Source organism: Sprattus sprattus, assembly GCF_963457725.1.
Source record: "Sprattus sprattus genome assembly, chromosome: 7".
NCBI classification, from domain to species: domain Eukaryota; kingdom Metazoa; phylum Chordata; class Actinopteri; order Clupeiformes; family Clupeidae; genus Sprattus; species Sprattus sprattus.
This window is the reverse complement of record NC_137926.1, coordinates 3,326,485-3,344,528: the sequence shown is the minus strand read 5'-3', so window position 1 is coordinate 3,344,528 and position 18,044 is coordinate 3,326,485. Positions and strand designations below refer to the sequence as shown.

The 18,044-nt window shown below is 40.7% G+C and overlaps 1 protein-coding gene across 1 annotated transcript; it reads left to right on the top strand.

The window, feature by feature from the left end:
* Positions 1-811: 811 nt before the first annotated feature.
* LOC308368402 (uncharacterized protein) lies at positions 812-16,900 on the top strand (the record flags this gene model as incomplete). The annotated part of the gene is made up of 14 exons (XM_080842572.1): positions 812-930; positions 1,032-1,210; positions 1,825-1,958; positions 2,390-2,555; positions 3,596-3,678; positions 4,119-4,314; positions 6,147-6,317; positions 6,707-6,802; positions 7,273-7,419; positions 7,771-7,929; positions 11,367-11,448; positions 12,382-12,463; positions 14,067-15,122; positions 16,091-16,900. The coding sequence occupies 14 exons, from the start codon at positions 812-814 to the stop codon at positions 16,898-16,900; spliced, it is 3,480 nt and encodes a 1,159-aa protein (XP_080698698.1).
* Between the last annotated feature and the right edge of the window lie 1,144 nt (positions 16,901-18,044).

Here is an 18,044-nt window from a genome sequence, read left to right as displayed (position 1 = left end):
CATTTAGTAGCAGTTCTGTCATGGAGAGCTGTGAGGCTGATGTGTGTAGAATGTCACTATTTGTGCGGCTGGTCGTCAAGGTCAGTTTAGAGAGGCAGTTTGGTTAGAAGTGGCAAGTGCAGTTTAGAGTGGCAGTTTGGTTAGAAGTGGCAAGTGCAGTTTACTGTCCTAAAGGGTGGATGGGAAGTGCCTCCTTGCCTTCCCAAGATAGACAGATAGAAGTTCACTTTGAGTTTAGTGTTCATTAGACACCACTCACAGACCGCTGCTGATTGCAGATGTATTCCCTGATGTGAGATGATGTGCACGTTATTTGCACTTGTTTGCATCTTATTTGCTACGAAGAGTGAAGTTAAGAGGCTGTAACGATGATGAGGCTGTGTGATGTGTGTGATGTTAAGATAGCGTTTTCGGTCCGTGTAGCCTACATGCGGTCATTTTTTTTTTAAAACAAAGACCTGTTTAAAAAACAAAAAAAACTCCGACCTGTTTTGTTTTTTTCATTGTGAGTTAATAAAAAATAGAATAGAAACAGCAAGAAACGGAGAGAGCTTTACAATATTTGTAATTTTTTTCCACTTATTAATCTATTACAACCTAATGCTGCTTTTTTCCCAGACTACTTATGATATCATTAATCATATCATTATCATATCATTAATCATTGCCCTCTTATCATATCATTCATCATAGACCTCTTATCATATCATTAATCATATAATTATCATATCATTATCATATTATTATCATATCATTAATCATAGACCTCTTTCATTCTTCAGCAGCAACCTGCGGGTCCTCCAGTATGAGCATGCCTACTGAGACATCTCAGCGTATTACGTGTATAGCGCATCTTAAGTCAGACGTCACATGTACCTGGGAGCCCTTGGGAGACTCACAGAACATGCAATATTTAGTCACCATGACCAGGTAATCTTATATCCATTGAATATCAATCTATTCTGTCAATAGAGCTCTTTTTGATGTCACTTAGCCTAGTCCTGTAATCCAAATGTATTTATTTTCTCAAGCCAAAACAGTGTAAGTCACAAGATAGTCGAAACACAGTCAAAAACAACTAAGGACAACTTCTGCCGCTTTGAAGTCCCGGGGCTCTGTGATATCGTCAACGTATCAGTAACAGCCCTATACCCATCTGCTAATGACACATGGCAAATATGTTATGCTCCTGGCGCACTGTATGCTACTGGTAAGTAAGTCAATGTAATCCCAAAGTATACAGGCTACTCACCAGCCTGCAGTCATCCTCTGTTATGCTTTTTACTGTCATTTCTACAAAGGCATGTAGGCTACCACATGCACCATCTGAGCCACATAGAACAAATAACACAGCTATGTGAATGGAAATATGTCATGAAGGACTACACAGCATATAGTATAACAATATACATTGTACACATGTTGCACACATAATGTATACACACCATACAAACAAATATTTACTGTATAAATAAATAATTCCCCCCCCAGGCATGTTCACTGGCAGTTTAAGCAGCTGTTCTGTCAGGGAGAGCTGTGTAGGCTGATGTGTGTAGAATTTCACTATTTGTGCAGTTGGTTGTGAAGGTCAGTTTTGAGTGGCAGTTTGGTTAGAAGTGGCAAGTGCAGTTTAATGTCCAAAAGATGGATGGGAAGTGCGACCTGCCTTCCCAAGATAGACAGATAGAAGTTCACTTTGAGTTTAGTGTTCATTAGACACCACTTACAGACCGCTGCTGATTGCAGATGTATTCTCTGATGTGAGATGATGTGCAGACCACAATGACTCATCCTGATGAGAGATTTACACTTTTGACTCCTCAGTGCAATTGGCCCCACCACATCACGTGCGGGCCGAAGCCTACGCGGGACGTCTCCGAGTTCACTGGACATATGGGTTTATTCCAACCTGCGTAAAATGTGACGTTCAGTACCATCAAGGCACCCTCTACAGAAAGGTAACATGAGATGATATGACGTTTTAAAGAGCAATAATGAATGCATTACATTTAATAATTAGGCCTAACTTTTAACTATTATTTGTTGATTATGTAGATTACAGTACATATAATGGTTGAGGAAAAGAGTGAAGTGAAAGGGGATCCATATCTGACCAGTTTAGACAACGGTTTAGTTTAGAGTGAAGTAATCTAAGTAAAGTGATCCAATCTGTAATTCTTCTGATGTTCCTTCTGTTACATTGGGTTCCTCAATGGGAAGAACTTAACTGTGGCAGGTGTAAACAGTTACTGTATAATAGAGAGAACAGATGTCCTGTCTTGAAACAGGTTTTTATCCACCTTGTCATAGGAAACATTTGAGAAATGAGGTGTAAATAAAATGGCATTTGAATAGAATGGCATGTTTACTGGGTTCTTTTGCCACACAGAAAGAGTGGACTGCCACAGCAGATTGTGAAGAGGAAGGCGGCAGTGTGGACATTACTGATGTGGAGCCGTGCTCTAGCTACAGCATATCAGTGCGCTGTTCTAATGGAGCGCTAACAGCCCCCTGGAGCGACTGGAGTCCGAGTGTTACAGCCTCACCGCTCAGTGGTGAGAGAAAGCTTTTATACGAATGCTTTTATATTTGACTGAGGCTGAAAGTAACACATGTATTCCTCGAGCTCAGCTGTTAGTGGAAGGAATGTTTCATACTCTCTGAATGTTTAATATATTTGTAACCTCAGATTATTCCCTTAAAGGCACCCAGTGCAACTTTATGTAAACATTCAATGAAAAATAAACATTCAATTTCTAGTCTTTTTAACACGTAGTAAGTTTCAATAACTCCATACCATTACATATCGACATTCAAGGAGCAAAGATGAGACGTCGTTGTGTGGTGAGAACTGATAGAAAATCGTAAACAACAACAATCGCCGGTGGGGAGAAGCCATTTTTCCATTGACTGGAAGCCTGCTTTATTTATTGTAGGTTACAAAAAATAAAGAAAATGGCAGCGATTGTTGTTGTTATCGATTTTCTATCAGTTCTCACCACACAACGACGTCTCATCTTTACTGCTTGAATGTCGGTATGTAATGGTATGGAGTTATTGAAACTTACTACGTGTAAAAAAGACTAGAAATTGAATGTTTCTTTTTAAGCCTCGAAAGTTGCACTGGGTGCCTTTAAGCCTGGGCAGCACTCTAGCCTCTGGGCTATTTTCCAGGTTGAGTCCTTGGAGTATGCCCAAATCGACACTATTCCTAGAAAAAAACCAGTTCATAAAAAGTAGGAGGGGTATTCGTCATAACAGATTGCGGGAATCCAAAACAAATGCCTCCTAGGTCAGCCTACTTAACGGGTAATAATATAGCATTAAAACAACAGGGACTAAAGCTGAGTAGCTAAATTGAGTGGAGTCAGATAGGAAGCATTTCATATAGCACTTTGTGCTGCATTCTTTTGCATGAAAGGTGCTATATAAATAAAGTTTTATTATTACTATTATTATTTATATATATACTTGTTTGCATTGGAATGATGTATGCATTTGATGTTAACAAAGTGTTTTCCGAGGCTTAAATAAATAAATAAATCAAAATCAATCACATAGTTGTGTCCTGACTTTGGCGTTCTTTTGTACCCAGTAAGCTCCATTGAACTCCGTCTCTGGAGGAGGGTGTTGCGACCGGATGAGAAGGGCAAGAGGGAAGTCCACCTCATGTGGAAGGTAAGGAGAGGTGAGAGGGGGAAGAGACTAACCAAAGGCCTTCAGAGGTGCAATGCTCACCAATGTGAGTGCAGTTACCGCAAAATCGAGCTGCAAGGCACGTTTATTTACTATAGCTAATTTATCACCATTGGGAATTCAAAGTGCTTTACCAATGAGCAGATACAAGAACATAGAAAGAGAAGACATCACTAATGCAGGCATTAGCAACAGATTATCCTCAAGTCATTTGATCCTGTTCCATTTAATGGCTTATAAACAAGCAGCAGTGCTTTAAAGTCAATTATGTGACTTACTGGAAGCCAGTGTAAGGACTTAAGTATTGGAGGAATATGGTTACTTCTTCTGGTTTTCGTAAGACCTTTAGCAGATGCATTTTGTATAAGCTGGATCCAGGGGTGTCAGCCAGCTCTAACGTCTAGTCTCTCTTCCCTGCCTAGGGCCCTCTTCTGACCTGTCATGCCGTTGATGAGTACAGGCTTTTCGTTGACTCTACATTTAGACTGCGTTTAGAGCCTTCCCAAAATCAGACCTCTACTTTGCTCGACGCTGCAGCCCATGAAGTGGCAATTGTAGCGTATAAGAACAAGACAATGCTGCTGAATGATTCAGTGCTGATTCATCATGTGGCTGATGGTAAGTCTGGAGGGTTTTCAGTTCTTAGTTTTCATTTTCAGTTTCAGATTTTATTTTAAAATGATTCATCATGTGGCTGATGGTAAGTCTGGAGGGTTTTCAGTTCTTAGTTTTCATTTTCAGTTTCAGATTTTATTTTAAAATGATCATTGCAAAGCAATGTAAATGCAAACTGTAAGTAGCCATTTGTGTATAAATATCATGTTGGATGTGCAGTGATACAGTGCCACTTTAAAGTATGTGAACCCCTTGACCACTTAAGAGTTTTCTGTTGTTTTACCATGATTTTTCATTTTTTTCATCACCAATTTTTCATAGAAGGAATGTCAGGTTTATGTTTATCATTTGCTTGACTTTTTTTAGAGGGAATTGTTTGAGTAGCCAAAAGACTACATGAAACATGGAATTAGTCCATTTCAAAAGTAAGTGAACCCCCAGCTGAATTGGTAAAGTCAAGCAGGTAACGGATTCAGTGAAACTTATTTGGGTGGTTAATTAGTCAATTAAGCAAACCGATCATCTGAGACATCCTTAGGGTAAGGTTTGGGCAACACAGCATCTGGGGTAAATGTACATGGGTCTACAATCAGACGAAAATTGAAGAGACATAACATTCATGATCGGGTTGCTAGAAGGAAGCCTCTGCTCTCAAGAAAGAACAAAACTGCCCGTTTCAACTTTGCCCAAGAGCACTTGGATAAACCAAAGGCCTTCTGGAAGTCCCTTCTTTAAACAGATGAGTCCGAGATAGAATTATTTTGTCACGATCAAAACCAACAATTTTCGTCTGATTGTAGACCCATGTACATTTACCCCAGATGCTGCCAGAGAGGTCCGAAACTCTTTAGAGGTGATGTGTGGGTTGACTTTTACCTGATTTATTCTTCTTCTGGTGCTCCTTGGTGATGGTCTTGATGGGCGTCCACTTCTAGGCAGAGATGCGGTCATGTTGAATGCCCTCCATTTCTAAATTATTTGTCTTGGATGGATGGATGGAGCTGGAATCTTTTGGAGATGGTCTTATAGCTTTCCCAAGACTGATGGGCTGTCAGTACCTTCTTCCTGATGTTCTCGGATATCTCGTTTCCTCTCTGCATTGTTGATCTGTGTGGGTACACCTTGACACTACAGTAGTTTGGTTGGTTTCCTCTCTCTTTTAATCTGTGTTGCCCAAACCTTTCCCTAAGGATGTCTCAGATGATCGGTTTGCTCAATTGACTAATTAATCACCCAAATAAGTTTCACTGAATCTGTTACCTGCTTGACTTTATCAATTCAGCTGGGGGTTCACTTACTTTTGAAATGGACTAATTCCATGTTTCATGTAGTTTTTCGGCTACTCAAACAATTTCCTCTAAACAAGTACATGCAAATGATAAACATAAACCTGACATTTCATCTATGGAAAATTGGTGATAAAAAAATGAACGCTTAAGTGCTCAAGGGGTTCACATACTTTCAAGTGGCACTGTAGCTTTCTTCTTATGTATAGATATCATATACTGTAGGGATGTGCACTGATAGCTTTCTTCTTATGTATAGATATCATATCAGGATGTGCAGTGATAGCTTTCTTCTTATGTATAGATATCATATAGGGATGTGCAGTGATAGCTTTCTTCTTATGTATAGATATCATATAGGATGTGCAGTGATAGCTTTCTTCTTATGTATAGATATCATATAGGATGTGCACTGATAGCTTTCTTCATATGTATAGATATCATATAGGATGTGCAGTGATAGCTTTCTTCTTATGTATAGATATCATATCAGGATGTGCACTGATGGCAATCTGCTTCATTCTGTCCTATTCTGATTGGTTGGAGCAGTGACAGGCGGTCCTCCGGTCCAGTCGCCCCAGGGGACCGGCGTTGATGGGCGGGTCTTGGTGTCGTGGGCGGCACCTATCTGTCCCGTTGCCAGCTACATGGTCGCGTGGAACACAGATGAGAACGTTTACGCGTGGACGCAGACTCAGGAGACAAACATCTCTTTTCCTGGTGAGCCAGAGGTCCAGTTTCACTGGGAACTCTGAGTATCCTGATGGCGTCTGTGGGATCTGGTCCAAGACATACAGCCAAGAGGCCAAGAAGCTCCAGACTGTACACATAGAAATCAGTGCTGTTGATTAATTGTATAATAGTGGATTGATTCAGGGAAGTTCATATGTTTGTTTTTTATTGTTAAAACAACAAGGCAGAGGCAGCAAATGTAGAATGTGAAGACACCATTACAGTTAAGTTTAGTTTCTTTCTGTGGTTTCTGTGGTTTCTGTGGTTTCTGTTGAGTTGTGAAGGCTCTGTAGGGTTGTGGTAAGCCATTTCAATGCTGATGCTTTCATCTGTCGAGTTGTGGTAAGCCATTTCAATGCTGATGCTTATTTTGGCAGGTAGACAACGTGCAATTTACACTGTCATTGTGACTCCACTTTATGGCATCGTCCCAGGAAACGACAGCATCCTCTATGCTTATACAGAGGAGGGGGGTGAGTGTTTCCAGAATAGGACTGAGAGCTCGAGGAATTAGGGTGCAACCTCTATGGTTATGGTGTAACATTTCCTGTTACTCAAATCCGGAATAGAACAGCTTCTCCTCTTCTCTCTGTGGCGCTCTGCCTGTGTTCATGCCTGCATGTATGCGACTCATTAAATCACATGATGAGACACACACGCACGCACACACCCCGCACGCACGCACGCACGCACACACACACACACACACACACACACACACACACACACACACACACACACACACACAGATGTCTACAGATGTCAATTCCAGGAAACCATTCTAACTATTTAAAGCACTATGAACCTTACGTCGCTAAACAATAACCAACTTCTAGTTCTGCCGTCTTTACTTTTGCTTAAAACACTTGTTTGGCTGCTATATACTCAAAGTCTGAACATCTGATTGTAATCCACTGTAATTCTCTGGATGATTTTCCCATAGAGCCTGCAAAGGTCGCTAAAGTAGAGGTGACTAATGTTGATGATACATCAGCGAGGGTGGAGTGGGATGCAGTGCGTCCAGACCAGTGCTGTGGCTTGGTACTCAACTACACCGTGTTCTACGCGGCCGGACAGCAGCCAGAGCTGAGTAAGTCCGACGGAAAGTGTTTCACAGATTACTCACACTGTCCATACTGGAAAGCTATTTCAGTAACTGCCATCGCAAAAAGTGTGTTTTAGCAGCTATGGGAGAAAAAAAACCTTGTCAATATGTACAATAAATGGGGGACACTGTGGCGCAAGCCGATAAGCCCCCCATTTACGGGCTTCATTGCCCACGGGGACACAGGTTCGATTCCGGCCTGCTGTTGTTCTCCCGATCCTCTCCCCACGTCTACTCCGCCTCGCTTCCTGACCACAACTCTTCACTGTCCTGTCCAAATAAAGGCATAAAAGCCCAAAATAAATCTTAAAATCTGATCTTATCGTGTTCCTCCAGATGTAACCGTGCCAAGCAGAGAAGGCCAGCCTGGTGAAAGATACTCTGTCCCACTGGACGGCCTCCAGCCCAGCACGTCGTACAGTGTGTACGTGATGGCGTCCGCCACCTCAGGATCCAGTAACAGCACTGCCAATTCCTTCAAAACAAATCAATTTGGTAAAACTCTTTCAGTGTCTCTTTTTTTATCTTTTAACCAGGTGTTTTCACTCATGTGGTCATTTGTATTTAGCGTAAAATGCTAAGGCTACACATTAACTCCCTTTCCACTGTCACTAGTGTGAAAGACGCCTTGTGTGACAAAAAGTTTAATGTTCTGCAATAAATTGTGGGTGACTTGACCCATACCAACATTTACAAAAGATCTCAACCTAGCAAATAGGTACTAGTGAAGTAAAGCAGTAAATTCACCAAGTAAACAAAAGATGATTCATTTATCTACATGTATCATTTGTCTCGTAAAATCATGGGGGCACATGGACCTCGGGGACCTAATGCATTCTGGAGTGAGCATTCACAGGAAGTATTACATAGTTTTTGTGTTTTGGAATGCCTTTGATGTTAGTATACTTGATGTGTCTTATTTTATGAATCCTTACAAGTATGAATCCTTACATCCCAGCAGGACATTTTGAATGTCTCTTCTGCTAGTGCAGCCTTGAGTTAATGTACTTGCAGAGTTAATGAATCGCAAATCAGGATTGAAGATCAGAATTAATAATGATTGATAATAATCAGTAATCCAATGAATCTCATGTTAATTTGTTTTTTGCATGTATATATATATCTCTTAATTAGACTTAGGTTGGACTGTAAAGGCCTTTGGTTAAGTGTCCCGCCATCTGGAATACTGTGTCCTAGGGATAGCAGGAGGTGTGATGGAATGGGTGTTTTCACAATGATGAAAATGAAGAAGGTCCCTACTTAGTCCCATATGCTATGACAAATGAACACGTCTGGATCACATTAGGCTGCCTTTCTTTCATCTACCAACCCATGCTCCCGGGGGAGATTTGTCACAAAGGGGTGCGAGATGACAGAAACACACAAGACACTTCAGGAGAAAATAAACACATGTATTTACAAAATGGTGGGTAATGACTTCAGAACACTCGGTTGATACACAAATCTGAATTCTTGAGTGAACCCTTATGAAGGTATAGTTACAAAGACATTCCCATATTTGATGGATTCTCTATATGGGCCATTCTACCGAATTCGTGTAATATGCAGTCCCTCAACAATAAAAACTATTTACAAAACAATTAGGTATTTAGGCATAGATATTTAATTAGAAAATGTTATGGTCTATATAAACCCAATGCATTACATGAGATAGTGATAAGCTAAATATATACAAAATCATCATTTATAGGGTACTTTCTATTGGGAAGTAGCTGTCCCCAACCCTGACATCTAAATTTCAATGCCTTTAAATAACACTTTTCAATTTTTTTAGATTTTTTTCAATGATTTAATTTCAAAGATCTTTATGATTGGGTTGAAACAGAACTTGGAATATTTAGATTTATTGTGGGTTTAATTTTTAAATCAATTTTCTATACTCAAAAAATCATGTCCCTAGTTTTCATGTCACTACCGAAACACAAGAGTTTTAGTCCATTGGCTGAGCCTGTGTTTTAGCCACGACTCTGCATTTTTGACCATGCAGTGACACTGCATCTCTGACCCCCATGGTTGAATGGTAAGTAGCTAAATCCCATAGTTTTTATATAAATGTGTTCCAAAGTCTGAAAATCGACGTGTAACCTTAAGAATTGTCACTACCGAAACGCATGTTTTCTTCAATTAAGTAAACCTTTTGGGGTTTCATGGAAAATCTTATGTTTGTATGTGTGTTCACCTCTTCAAAGATGTGTTTGCATGCCGTGTGCTTGTTAGAATTCTTTATTTATGCTTAAAGTTAGCTAGAATTGTCACTACCGAAACAGTCACTACCGAAACATATGGTAGTGACCTGATGATTTCAGTAGTGACAAAATGAATTGGTAAGTAGTTCAATCCCATAATTTTTAAATAAATGTGTTGTGTGGACTAAAGGGCGGCCCAGAGCACCTTTTGGAAGATTTTGGGAGAGAAATGAACATCCATCCAACAGTGCAGTCACTACCGAAACACTGGATGTCACTACCGAAACAGTGCAGCACTACCGAAACACAGGATGTTTTGTAAAAAATTAAGTATATTGAGTAATCAACTAAAATGTTATGATACTGATTGGATTAATGTATGTTCAATTTCATCAATGAACAACTCTGGAATCAATATGATCAGTATTTAGCATTTTACAAAGAAATATTGCACTTAGATTTTGATGAATTGTATAAATTGAACTTGAAAATTTGGTAAAAAATTCATATTTATGGATTTCATTGTGAAAACCTTCAAGAAATATTTGTAAAAATACTCTTCAGAGAAGGGAAGGAAACACAATCTGAACAGGTCAATAATAATACTTTTTTACTATAGTAAATGTGATGTTTCGGTAGTGACAATTTTTGGAAGAGGAAAAACATTCCAACACATTCTGAAAATACAATATAAAACTTGACTGTTCTTTTACTAGATAAGTGTACTTTAGATATGGTACAATATACATACGGACAAAGTTTTGGGAATAAAACATAAAAAAAATCCAAATATTTCCGACCTGACTTTGCACCAATTCGGTAGAATGGCCCATATCTCTGAGCATATGTAAATAGTAATACCAAAGTGCTTGTCAAGTAGGGACCTTCTTCAAACACAGGGACTAAGTCTGGCCTTGGACTAATAAACTAGAGTTTATTTCAGAGTGGAGGCCCTCTAAGCTGGTGCTCAGAGAATGGCCTAACTGGTTGGAATTTATATCAGGGGAGACCACACCCTACAGGTGATTGTGGGGTGAGGCAGTGGGATGGTGCGGGTTAGCAGGAAGAGGCTATCTGGGGGGAGGGGTTCACGTGCTAATTGTTAAGGTCTCAGTGAGACAGACAGAGTACACATCCAAGGCTACAGATACAAATTATAAAAAATAACAGTATAATAGCTATTTTTCGGTTCCATCAGTCCCCCATATGAGCATTTCTATGCTCACACAAGAACCATGCAACAAGCAAATAAAAACCGCATCATAAGCATCTTAACATTTTCTCACGGCTGGACCCGGGTTTCTGGATCAACAACCTCCCCATGTGAACCTAAATTATGGCAGTTCATATTCATGTGGGATCAGAGCTATTGGTGGACACCCCCTTCTTCTGATTAGGATACTTAGAATATTTAATTGTCTAATCCGAGATGTGGGTGAGTCCTCACGTGAAACCACTCTCTCTCCCCTTGGTGCGCACCATGGTAAAGAATAAACCTGAATACCATCTTCTTGACTTCTTCTTGAGTCTACATGTATCTGTGGTATTAGAAAATCATCCACCATACCATCACTCAATGGCCACTCAGAAAGTAATACGAAAGTAACTTATATGATGTATACATAATAATAATAATAATAATACATTACATTTATATAGCGCTTTTAACAGTTCTCAAAGACGCTTAAACATCTACATATGTGTCTCTTCATCTGTCCTTCACAGGGCGTGGCTTCATCACGGTGCTGGTGCTGACTGCAGTTGGAGCTTTGGTGCTGCTGACCATCGCATTGACCATCGCCATTCTGTAAGACGTGACATTTTCTCCTGTGCGCTCTTAAACACTAAGAATTGTGAACCTGGCATACAGCTAAACATTTTTTTGTGTGTGTGTGTGTGTGGGGGGGGGGGGGGGGGGGATATACACATGAGCACACCTGGATGTCTGGTACTGTGTTTGTGATTTTGGTTCTTCGTAGTAGTACTAGTAAACATACTGGCTCCGTCTCAATGGTCTTAAATGTAAGAGAGCTGTCTTACAACCTTGGTGTCTCATCCAGACAGCTGTCAGACAGGCGAGGTCATTTTTAAGGGTGGCATTATTCAAAAAAACGTTGTTTACGAACGTTCTTTTATGACGTTAGTATGCTGAAAGACCGTAGGTTACTTACGTAGCTTACGTAGCTAACTTACGTAGGCTAACGTACTGATGTTAGAAAGTTGGCTGAGTGACGCCTCGCAAATCACATCAACCATTATTGATGGTTACAATGATGGTGTTATTGGATAGTGCAGTGTCTATTTCTCGGTAACTTTTGAAAAATCTAAGCTCGAAAACGCTGAAAAACTGTACATTTACATACAAAACACGGCCGTCAGCGGAGTTGGTCCGCCATCTTTGTTTACATTTCCAGTTGCCGGAGGGTCGTGGCGCAAAGGTTTGTGGGTAGTAGACAGCATCAAGGCTACACCGATGGTTCCTTGAAAAATGACCGTTATATGACGTATTCTAAGGTGTCTTATGACCCCAAAGAAAAAAATTAAGCAGAATGGGACAGTACTTCCTTCTCTTCTTCTAAGACACCAGGGTGCTAAGACAGCATTTTAAGACCATTGAGACGGAGCCACTGTGTGGTTGGTGTACCATGTGTGCCCATATGTGCCAATGTGTACCCATGTGTGCCCGTGTGTGATGAACCATGCGTGCCCATGTCCTCTCCACATGTGCTGTGCCGGGCAGACTGAGGAGGTTCAGCGTTCAGAAGATGCCAAACCCCGGACTGAGCTCCGTGGGGAAGTGGGCCCTGGAGAAGCCAAAAGCGGTGCAGACCCCATAACTGTTTATCCCTTATTAACACACTTCCTTTTCCCTTATTAACACTCTTCCTTTTCCCTTATTAACACACTTACTTTTCCCTTATTAACACTCTTCCTTTTCCTTTTATTATCACACTTCCTTTTCCCTTATTAACACACTTACTTTTCCCTTATTAACACACTTCCTTTTCCCTTATTAACACTCTTCCTTTTCCTTTTATTATCACACTTCCTTTTCCCGTATTAACACACTTCCTTTTCCCTTATTAACACTCTTCCTTTTCCCTTATTAACATTCTTCCTTTTCCCGTATTAACACACTTCCTTTTCCCTTATTAACACTCTTCCTTTTCCTTTTATTAACACTCTTCCTTTTCCCTTATTAACACTCTTCCTTTTCCCTTATTAACACTCTTCCTTTTCCTTTTATTAACACTCTTCCTTTTCCCTTATTAACACTCTTCCTTTTCCTTTTATTAACACTCTTCCTTTTCCCTTATTAACACTCTTCCTTTTCCTTTTATTAACACTCTTCCTTTTCCCTTATTAACACTCTTCCTTTTCCCTTATTAACACTCTTCCTTTTCCCTTATTAACACTCTTCCTTTTCCTTTTATTAACACTCTTCCTTTTCCCTTATTAACACTCTTCCTTTTCCCTTATTAACACTCTTCCTTTTCCTTTTATTAACACTCTTCCTTTTCCCTTATTAACACTCTTCCTTTTCCCTTATTAACACTCTTCCTTTTCCTTTTATTAACACTCTTCCTTTTCCCTTATTAACACTCTTCCTTTTCCTTTTATTAACACTCTTCCTTTTCCCTTATTAACACTCTTCCTTTTCCTTTTATTAACACTCTTCCTTTTCCCTTACTAACACTCTTCCTTTTCCCTTATTAACACTCTTTCTTTTCCCTTATTAACACTCTTCCTTTTCCTTTTTTTAACACTCTTCCTTTTCCTTTTATTAACACTCTTCCTTTTCCCTTATTAGCACTCTTCCTTTTCCTTTTATTAACACTCTTCCTTTTCCTTTTATTAACACTCTTCCTTTTCCCTTATTAACACTCTTCCTTTTCCTTTTATTAACACTCTTCCTTTTCCTTTTATTAACACTCTTCCTTTTCCCTTATTAACACTCTTCCTTTTCCCTTATTAACACTCTTCCTTTTCCTTTATTAACACTCTTCCTTTTCCTTTTATTAACACACTTCCTTTCAGTTTGTCTGTGCACAAGCTTGATGGCAATGTCCTGCTGCACCGTTCTGTTGTATTTAAGAATAGTCAGTTAAACAGTGGTAATCTCACGCAAAATAATGACTCCGAATTTCCTGTAAAAGTAACTAAATAGCTCAAGGTAGCTCAACCCCCCACTACAATCAAAATCCAAGTTGTTAATCTGTAGTGTTATCTGCCTTTCTGTTTTAGTCTAGGGTTAGGGTTAGAATTCAAGTTGTTAATCTGTAGTGTTATCTGCCTTTCTGTTTTAGTCTAGGGTTAGAATCCAAGTTGTTAATCTGTAGTGTTATCTGCCTTTCTGTTTTAGTCTAGGGTTAGGGTTAGAATCCAAATAGTTAATCTGGAGTGTTATCTGCCTTTCTGTTTCAGTCTTTCATTCTCTGGCAATTCAGTGATCCTGGAGATCAGGACACAATGTCGTCCATCCTGGAGGACATCTTACCTTGCCATTTTGACTCCGGGGAAACATACCTGTCCAATCCCCCGCTGTGCACGGACTGGACAGGTGACTACGAGAGGGCCTCGCCCACTTCCTGCAACAGAGCAACCAACTCATGGAATACTACCGCCACACCCACCAATGGAGACCATCCTACCGCCATTCCCACCAATGGATACCATCCTACCGCCATTCCCACCAATGGATACCATCCTACGGCCATTCCCACCAATGGAGACCATCCTACCGCCATTCCCACCAATGGAGACCATCCTACCGCCATTCCGGCCAATGGGGGCCATCCCACCGCCACTTCCACCAATGGGGGCCGTCCTAGCGCCACTTCCACCAATGCATGCCATCCTACAACCGCGCCCACCAATGGATACCATCCTACCGCCATTCCCACCAATGGATACCATCCTACCGCCATTCCCACCAATGGAGACCATCCTACCGCAATTCCGGCCAATGGGAGCCATCCCACCGCCACTTCCACCAATGGGGGCCGTCCTAGCGCCACTTCCACCAATGCATGCCATCCTACCGCCATTCCCACCCATGGATACCATCCTACCGCCATTCCCACCCATGGATACCATCCTACCGCCATTCCCACCCATGGATACCATCCTACCGCCATTCCCACCAATGGATACCATCCTACTGCCACTCAGGCCAATGGGGGCCATCCTACCGCCATTCCCACCAATGAATGCCATCCTACCGCCATTCCCACCAATGAATGCCATCCTACCGCCATTCCCACCAATGGAGACCATCCTACCGCCATTCCCACCAATGGATACCAGACCCATGATGAACTCGAGGACATGTCTATGTCACTGTTAGGAAACCATTCTAAGGAGCCCTGTCTGGAACTGGCTCCAGATTATATCTCTTTGGAGACGGGCCAGATGTCTGTGTCAGTGTTAGGAGACCATTCTAAGGAGCCTTGTCTGGAATTATATCCAGATTATATCTCTGTAAAGACAGCCCAAATGTCTGTGTCAGTGTTAGGAAACCATTCTAAGGAGCCCTGTCTGGAATTATATCCAGATTATATCTCTGTCAAGACGGCCCAAATGTCTGTGTCAGTGTTAGGAAACCATTCTAAGGAGCCTTGTCTGGAACAGGCTCCAGATTATATCTCTGTAGAGACGGGCCAGATGTTGGCCTGTACTGCAGGGACCCACGGTTCCTCATTTAAGAACAAAACTGCGGAACTAGAACCTGGGGAACAAAGCACTCTAGAACCCGGGGAGCAAAGCACTTTGATCAATGTTCTGACCTACATCTCCGTGGATCAGTGCTAACCCAGTAGGATGGACTTGTGAAAAAAAAAAATACTATTAAATAAATGTAATATATAAATAAAAAATACTTCAAATTTTATATTTAATATACTGTATATATAATATATTTATAAATGTGTATACAGTGGTTAGCAAAAGTTTTCAGACCCCCTGAAAATCACCACCATTTTCACAAATACGAAAAGATACTTTCCCAATCAGTATTTTCATTGTTAACGTCTAGTGAATTGTCTGGTAAGGTTAAAAATAAATGAAATAAAAACATACACTACTTGCATAATTATTGAAACCCCTGCGTGTCTGAGTTCCAGATTAAGGCAGATGATAAATACTTCACTAATGATAGAGGTGCCACTTATTTGGCAAATACTGATCAAACTTAGGAGCCATCTATGATGATTAAGGAAAATATATCCAGTACTGATCAAACTTAGGTGCCATCTATGAGTGATTAAAGAAGAGATCTCCAGTACTGATCACAGTAACATAGGGAATGAATACCTAAAGAGGGGATTCAAATGCAATTCAAAAGTGAGGAAAAGACTCCAAGAAATCATCCAAGTGTTTTGATGTCTAATTGAGCTCCCTTGGATCCATATGGATCGCTTTGCTACAAGCTCTTCCTCATAACCAATTAGAGGCCTCTTTGCTACAAGCTCTTCCTCATAACCAATGAGAGGCCTCTTTGCTACAAACTCTTCCTCATAACCAATAAAGGGCCTCTTTGCTACAAGCTCTTCCTCATAACCAATGAGAGGCCTCTTTGCTACAAGCTCCTCCTCATAACCAATAAAGGGCCTCTTTGCTACAAGCTCTTCCTCATAACCAATGAGAGGCCTCTTTGCTACAAGCTCTTCCTCATAACCAATAAAGGGCCTCTTTGCTACAAGCTCTTCCTCATAACCAATAAAGGGCCTCTTTGCTACAAGCTCTTCCTCATAACCAATAAAGGGCCTCTTTGCTACAAGCTCTTCCTCATAACCAATGAGAGGCCTCTTTGCTACAAGCTCCTCCTCATAACCAATAAAGGGCCTCTTTGCTACAAGCTCTTCCTCATAACCAATGAGAGGCCTCTTTGCTACAAGCTCTTCCTCATAACCAATAAAGGGCCTCTTTGCTACAAGCTCTTCCTCATAACCAATAAAGGGCCTCTTTGCTACAAGCTCTTCCTCATAACCAATAAAGGGCCTCTTTGCTACAAGCTCTTCCTCATAACCAATAAAGGGCCCCCTTGCTACAAGCTCTTCCTTATAACCAATAAAGGGCCTCTTTGCTACAAGCTCTTCCTCATAACCAATAAAGGGCCCCCTTGCTACAAGCTCTTCCTCATAACCAATAAAGGGCCTCTTTGCTACAAGCTCTTCCTCATAACCAATAAAGGGCCTCTTTGCTACAAGCTCTTCCTCATAACCAATAAAGGGCCCCTTGCTACAAGCTCTTCCTCATAACCAATAAAGGGCCTCTTTGCTACAAGCTCTTCCTCATAACCAATAAAGGGCCCCCTTGCTACAAGCTCTTCTAGGCTCCTCCATCACTGCCACAGGAACTCAGAGTCGTGTTTGTGTGTATTTTGTATTTTTATTTCAGCAGAGCACTGTGAGCGTTTATAATGGATGCCCTGTCAGACGGACACGTGGTCCAAGGCCATGCAGGGGGAGAGCAGTGTCTGCCTTCAGTAACTCCATGTTACATGTAGTGTATGAGCAAGAAGAAGAAGAAGAAGAAGAAGAAAACAGGCACATGTTTGATAACAAACTACAGGTCACAAAGGTCAGTCACAGCAGAAAACAGACTTACCCCGCAACAGAGTTGGGAATTGTCCTAAACAGTAACATTCATGTAATCTGAACAGATCTGTCCCATTAACAGCACAGTGTTGACTGGTCCACCATCTTTGGTTAGTGAGATTTACTCTCCTACTGCATATATCACCTTTATCACTTTTGAAGTATAATTCAACAGAAGGTTTTGACCTCTTGTGACTATGTAGGATAAAAGAAATGTGCAAACTAAAGCATTGAATTTAACAAATGACCATGATAAGGTGGCTAAAAATGCACTCAAAAAGTTTAAGGCTAATAAAAAGGCAAAAGACAATACGGTACACTTGAAAAATACATCATTATTAATAAGTCAGACCCATTTCACTTCTCAGTTTACATGAAGTCAACTTTGGGCCAAAATACATCATTATTAATATGTCAGACCCATTTCACTTCTCAGTTTGCATGAAGTCAACTTTGGGGAGAAATACATAATCATTAATACGTCAGACCCATATCAGTTTGCATGATGCCAGCTGGCATGATGTCCTCTTCTCCAACCGCATGATGCGATGTGTTCGTTTTATTCAGCCTAGACATCTGATATTGTTCATAATATTAGAAACGCCTCGAAAAACGGTGTGCAAAATAAAAGTTAAATGCACTCCTTGTGTCAAGTCTCATGCTTTTTCTTCGAATTTCACAAAAGTAGATCCTTCCGTTCACGTTTCTACAGCTCCTGGGGGAAATCTTAAATGAAATCCTAATGAATACTGGTGTACTTTCTGTACATCTCTATCACTGCTGGACAACCACTTGGCTAGGCTCA